The sequence below is a fragment of the Lontra canadensis genome, unplaced genomic scaffold, assembly GCF_010015895.1.
Source record: "Lontra canadensis isolate GAN:19392208 unplaced genomic scaffold, GSC_riverotter_1.0 scaffold135, whole genome shotgun sequence".
Taxonomy (NCBI): Eukaryota; Metazoa; Chordata; class Mammalia; order Carnivora; family Mustelidae; genus Lontra; species Lontra canadensis.
In genome coordinates, this window is record NW_022631129.1 from 283,417 (window position 1) to 290,046 (window position 6,630).

General features: G+C 37.7%; 1 protein-coding gene across 3 annotated transcripts in view; it reads left to right on the forward strand.

Annotated features, from left to right (window-relative positions):
- CYFIP1 (cytoplasmic FMR1 interacting protein 1) overlaps positions 1-6,630 on the forward strand; it is a 122,853-nt gene extending 116,223 nt beyond the window's left edge. For all 3 annotated transcript variants that reach the window (XM_032843113.1, XM_032843112.1, XM_032843111.1), the window contains 3 exons: positions 3,176-3,414; positions 3,889-4,036; positions 6,387-6,630. In XM_032843113.1, coding sequence (XP_032699004.1) covers positions 3,176-3,414; positions 3,889-4,036; positions 6,387-6,551 — 552 coding nt within the window. In that variant the 3' untranslated portion in view covers positions 6,552-6,630. The remainder of the gene's footprint in view (positions 1-3,175; positions 3,415-3,888; positions 4,037-6,386) is intronic.

Consider the following 6,630-nt stretch of genomic DNA (forward strand, 5'->3'; position numbering starts at 1 on the left):
AAATAAAAAAAATCTTTAAAAAAAAAAAAAAAAAACCCAACAAACAAAAGTCCAAGAACAGACAACTTTACAGGTAAATTTTACCAAACTCTGTTCTTCTCAAACTATTCCAAAAGACAGAAAAAGAAAGGAAACTTCCAGATTTATTGCATGAGGATAGCATCACCCTGATACCAAAACTAGATAAAGACACCACAAAAAAAAAAAAAAGAACTACAGACCAATATCTCTGATGAACATAGATGCAAAAGTCCTCAACAAAATACTAGCAAACCAAATCCAACAAATACATTAGAAGCCATTCACAATCATGTGGGATTCATTCCTGGAATGAAAGAGTGTTTCACTATCCACAGGTCAGTCAATGTGATACATTGATAAGAAAATTGGATAAAAACCATATGATCATTGGGGCACCTTGGGTGGCTTAGTCCATTAAGCATCGACTCTTGATTTCAGATCAGGTCATGATCTTAGGGTTGTGAGATCAAGCCCCATGTCAAGCTTCATGTTTCATAGAGCCTGCTTAAGATTCTCTCTCCTTCTTCCTCTGCCCCTCCCAACGCCCCAGCCCCCCCCCAAAAAGAAAAAGAAAAAACATGATTGTTCGAATAGGTGCAGAAAAAGGATTTGATAAAGTACAACATCCATTCATGATAAAAACCTTCAACAAAGTATGTTTAGAGGGAATATATTTCAATATAATATAGGCCTTACATGGAAAAACCCACAGTGAACATCATACTCAGTTGTAAAAAACAGAGCTTTCCCCCTAAGGTTAGGAATAAGACAGGATGTACACTCTGATCACTTTTATTCAACATAGTTACTGTCGGTCCTAGCCACAGCACTCAAAACAACAAAAAGAATGGACACCCAGATTGGTAAGGAGGAAGTAAAACTTTCATTGTTTGCAGAGGACATGGTAACATATATACAAAACCCTGAAGACACCCACCAAAAAATGACTAGAACTGATAAAGGAATTCAGTATAGTCCCAGGATTCAAAATCAATGCACAAAAATCCATTGCATTCTGTACACTAATGAAGCAGCAGAAAGAGAAATTTAGACAACAGTCCCATTTATAGTTGTACCAAAAATAGTAAGATACCTAGTAGTAAACTTAACCAAGGAGTTGAAAAACCTGTACTCTGAGAACTATAAAATATTGCTGAAAGAAATTGAAGTTGATACAAACAAATGGATAAGTATTTCATGCTCATGGATTGGGAGAATAAATATTGTTAAATATCCTTTATCCAAAGCTATCTACAGATTTAATGCAATCCCTGTCAAAGTACCAAGAGCATTTTTCACAACTAGAACAAACAGTCCTAAAATTTGTATGGAACCACAAAAAACTCCCAAGAAGCCAAAGCAATCTTGAAAGCAAAACCAGGTTGGAGGTGTCAACAGTTCTAGATTACAAGTTAGGCTGCAAAGCTGTACTAATCAAAAAGTATGGTACAGGCAGAAAAATGGTGGTCAGTAGAACCAAATAGGAAGACCAGAAGCAATCCTACAATTATGTGGTTAATTAATCTTTGACAGAGGAGGAAAGAATATGAAATGGGAAAAAGTCTCTTCAACAAATGGTGTTGGGAAAACTTGATAACTACATGCAAACATAAGAGACTTCACCATGAGACTTCAATCTATAAAAATCCTAGAAGAGAACACAGTAATTTCTCTAATGTTGGCCATAACAATATCTTTCTAGATATATCTTTCGAAGCAAGGAAAACAAAACAGATAATCTGTTAGGACTTCATCAAAGTAAAAACTTCATATAACAGAGGATACAACCAACAAAACCAAAAGACAACTGGTTAAATTGGAGGAGATATTTGCAAGTGACATCTGATAAAGGTTTACTCTCGAATATATATAACTTATACAACTCAACACCAAAAAACAGTCCAATTAAAAATGGGCAGAAGACGTGAACATACATTTCTCTATAGAAGTCATCCAGATAGACACATGAAAAGATGCTCAACATCACTCCTCATCAGGGAAATGCAAATCAGAACTATAATCAGGTATCATCTCACATCTGTCAGAATGGCTAAAACCCCCATACACAAGAAACAAGTGTTCCTGAAGATGCCCAGGAAAAGGAACACTTTGCACTGTTGGTGGGAATGCATACTGGTGGATCCACTCTGGAAAACATTATGGAGCTTCCTCAATAAATTAAAAAATAGGATTATCATATGATCCAGTAATCGTACTATTGGATATTTACCCCCAAAATACAAAACACTAATTTGAAAGGTTATATGCACCCCCGTGTTTATTGCAACATTATTTATATAATTTAATTATATAATTTATATAATTTATATAAAAGGTAGATTATGGAAACAGCCCACATGCCCATTGATAAATGAATGGATAAAGAAAATGTGGTATATATGTGTTTACACAGACACACACAAAATGGAATATTATTCAGTCATGAAAAATGAAATATTGCCATTTCCAACAATGTGGATTGGGCTAGAGAGTATAATGTTAAGCGAAATAAGCCAGTCAGAAAGACAAATACCATATGATTTCACTCATACGTGGAATTTAAGAAACAAAACAAATGAATAAAGGAACAAAAAAATTTAAAAAAAAAAATTAACTACAGCAAACAAATGGATGGTTACTGGATGGGGTGATGTGTGAAGTAAGTAAAGGGTATTAGGGTATTAGGAGTATACTTGATGAGCACTGAGAAGTACATGGAATTTTTGGATCACTGTATTGTACACCTGAAACTAATATAACACTATATGTTATCTATATTGGAATTAAAATTTAAGAAAAACTTTTGAAAAAAAACATAATATCCCTGGCCTCTACCAGCTAGATGCCACTCACCTGACCCCAAGCTATGATAACCAAAAAATGTCTCCACACCTTGCCACATGTCCTCTGGAGGCAAAAGCACTCCCAGTTAAGAATAGCTGTACTAGACAGTTCTCCTTGACTGAAATATATTTAAGCTACAAAGACTATTATGTAATAGCTGACATATTTATGTTGTTGATGCTTATTTATAAAAATCCTCTTCTGCAAATTAAGATAGTTTTCCAGTAAGTCAGAAACAAATCTGGGTAGTTTGGTTTCAGTGGTCTACTGCCCTCCTACCCTGGCTCATAACGTTCTGTCCTTTGTGCAGCAAATTGCAATAGCAAGAGAGGGGGATTTGCTGACAAAGGAGCGTCTCTGCTGTGGCCTGTCTATGTTTGAAGTCATCCTGACTCGGATCCGGACCTTTCTGGATGACCCCATCTGGCGTGGGCCTCTGCCTAGCAATGGAGTCATGCATGTGGATGAGTGTGTTGAGTTTCACAGACTCTGGAGTGCCATGCAATTTGTCTATTGTATTCCTGTGGGAACCCACGAGTTTACAGTCGAGTAAGTATGTGTTCAGTGAATGGGGAAGTGGGAGCAGGCTAACACAGAAGACTGCATTCCTCTGGAAGTTCACTAGAAGGTTGCTGAGCTGCTTTAAAGCCATTAAGTGGAAGTACTTACTTCATGCTGAGGAAGTGACTCAGGATGAAGTTTCTAGGTGTTCTCTGAACCCATGGAAACTTGGGCAAGTTGGGTATGCATTTTTCTAGGGGGAGGAGGCGAGGAGTGTCCATAGCTTCCCAAAGTCATTCTTTAAGAGTCCATGATCTAAAAAAATGGTTAAGAATGTGCCAGAGGAACCCAAAAGAGATGTTTACCAAAAAGAAAGACACATCTCCTGCTGCTCAGCGTTCCCTTGCTGGCCTGTTGCAAGTAGATTCCTTGGTCATTGACCTCTGGACACAAACTTATAGAAGAGTTTATGATTTTTTTTTTTGTTGATTACCCATTGTACTTGTTCCTTCTTGTTTCTAGGCAGTGCTTTGGCGACGGGCTCCACTGGGCTGGCTGTATGATCATTGTACTTCTTGGGCAACAGCGGCGCTTTGCTGTCCTGGATTTCTGCTACCATCTACTTAAAGTCCAGAAACATGATGGCAAAGATGAGATTATAAAAAATGTGGTATGTGAAAGAGACTTATACCATATGTGGAAGTTTCACAAAATAATCATACTTTGTACTTATTAAAAGGCCTTTGTGCAGAATGCTTTTCATCCCAGTACATAAGGTGACACCCACTGAAGCAGCTTTCTTTTCATTTCCAAAATGAATCTAAATATACTTGATAAGTAAAGCAGTCAGGCAGTTAAAGTGCTAATTTTTCCATTTTCTCTTTTTAGGGTACTTAGATCTGCTTCATATTATACAGCCTTATAGGATCTGCCTTTTTAGATTATTGGCGTACCATTCCAGTCTTCTGGCTTCTTTTTTTGTGGCCAAAGGGTGTGTGGGTTTTGTTTGATTTGTTGGTTTGTTTGTTTTGGCTGCCTTTAGATCGTTTTCTCTTTGTCATTTTATGGATTCTTTGTAATTGAATTCTAAAAGTACTCAGCCATTATCTTTTCAAACATTTTAGTTTTTTCTCCCATTCTCTCTATTCTCCTCTTTTAGGACTGCAGTTACATACCTTTTAGACATTCTTCTGGTTCCCTTACCCCTTACCATGTTAGTTTTCAAATTAGTTTCCTAATCCACAAAAGATTGCCAGAGACTTAGTGGTTTAAAAATGACACCCATTCTTTCAGTTCTCTCAGTCAGAAATCTGGGTACAGCATGACTCATCTGGGTCCTTTATCATCTCAAGGCCAAAATTAGTCTATCTGTAGGGCTGTGTTCCTTTCTGGAGCATCTAAGGATGAATTTGCTTCCAGGCTCATTCAGGTGGTTGGCTGGACACAGTCCTTTGAAGTTGGAGGACTGAGGTCCCCATTTCCTTGCTGACCATTAGCCCACATCTCAAGTCCCTCCCTCGCTTCCAGTCTTTCAACTTTTCTTTCTGCCGTATCTCCTGCCTCCACCTGGAGAAAGTTCTTTTCTCATATTATTAGATTGGGGGCTCACCTGGAAAATCTATGGTACTTTCCCCATTTTAAAGTCTAATTAAACTACATTCTCAAAGTCTCTTTTGCCTTGGAAGGCAGCATGTCTATAGGTTCTGGGGATTGGGGCGTGGATGTCTTTGAGGGGCCATTCTAACTCCCATATCTTCATTTTCTTATCTCTCTGGTCTGTTCCCAGAAAAGTGTATTATTTAGTTAACTGATTCACTTCAGCTCTAACTACTGTTTTTAATTTTGAATGAATTTATATTTAAAAGTTAGATTTGGTTCTTCAAATCTTGGTGGTAATTAATAATTTTGTCTTAGATGAATTTTTTTTTACAAATTTCATGTATATCTTGTAATTCTAGTATCTTTTTTTTTTATTATTATTTTATTTATATGACAGAGATCACAAGCAGAGAGGCAGGCAGAGAGAGAGGGGGGAAGCAGGCTCCCCGCTGAGCAGTGTGTCCAATGTACGGCTTTCACCCACTGAGCCCCTGTAATTCTAGTATCTGAAGCCTCAAAGGTTATCTAAAACTCTGAAATGTTTTGTGTGCTAGGTTTATTTGCCAGCTCTTATCCAGTTGAACTTAGATTGCTTTTCTTTTCTTTAAGATTTATTTATTTGAGGGAGAAGAAAATTCAAGCAGATTGCACGATGTGTGGAGCCTCACATGGGGCTCAATCTCATGACCTTGAGATCATAACCTAAGCCAAAACCAAGAGTCAGACGCTCAACTGACTTCACCTCCCAGGCATCCCATGGATTGGTTTTCTCCCTAGATTTTTTTTTCCTCCCTGGATTTTTATTTGCTTCTCATCTCCACAGACTGTTAACAAAATTGGAGTCACTTTAGAGGGGCCTAGCTTTATTGGGAGTTTCTAGGTGTAATCCCACTTGCTTATACCTCAGGACATCTCATCCCATTGCCACTGGTGCCATCTGTCCCTTAGGAGGTCTTGGCTTCCGCTTTACCTCCTGCATAGACAAAACCTGCAATGCTTTTTAAAGTGTCATCTTGTGTATGTGTGTGTGTACATGCATGTGTTCTTTATCAAATTCTGTTGTACTAGCAGTCTTATCAAAGTATCCTGTCGACAAGAACTGGAATCTAAGACTTATACTGGCATTTCTCCACTGACATTCTTTACATTCCCAGTTTTTAGTACACAGCAGCTTAATACCTATGTGTTGAATGAATAGGTCTATCAGTTGTACAGGTAATACAGTTGGTAGCATGAAACCAATGGAGATGTGTTTAAATGCAAAATGTATTCATTGTTCCAATAGGTACATTAGAGAGATAGATATGTGTGCTAGTAGTTTGCTGTAATTTTTATGAGAAAATGTGAAAATCCTGCCATTTTGAAACATGAATAAATGTACATATTTTGGTAATAAAACATCCTAATTTTAATTGTTGCAGCCATTAAAGAAGATGGTAGAGAGAATTCGCAAGTTCCAGATTCTAAATGATGAAATAATTACTATCTTGGACAAGTACTTGAAGTCTGGTGATGGAGAAAGCACCCCCGTGGAGCATGTTCGCTGCTTTCAGCCACCGATCCACCAGTCCCTCGCCAGCAGCTGAGGACACGTACATCATGTTTTTGAAGAATCCCAGTACTGACTGCATTTAATAACTTTTAAGGGCATGTTTTCCTTTCCAT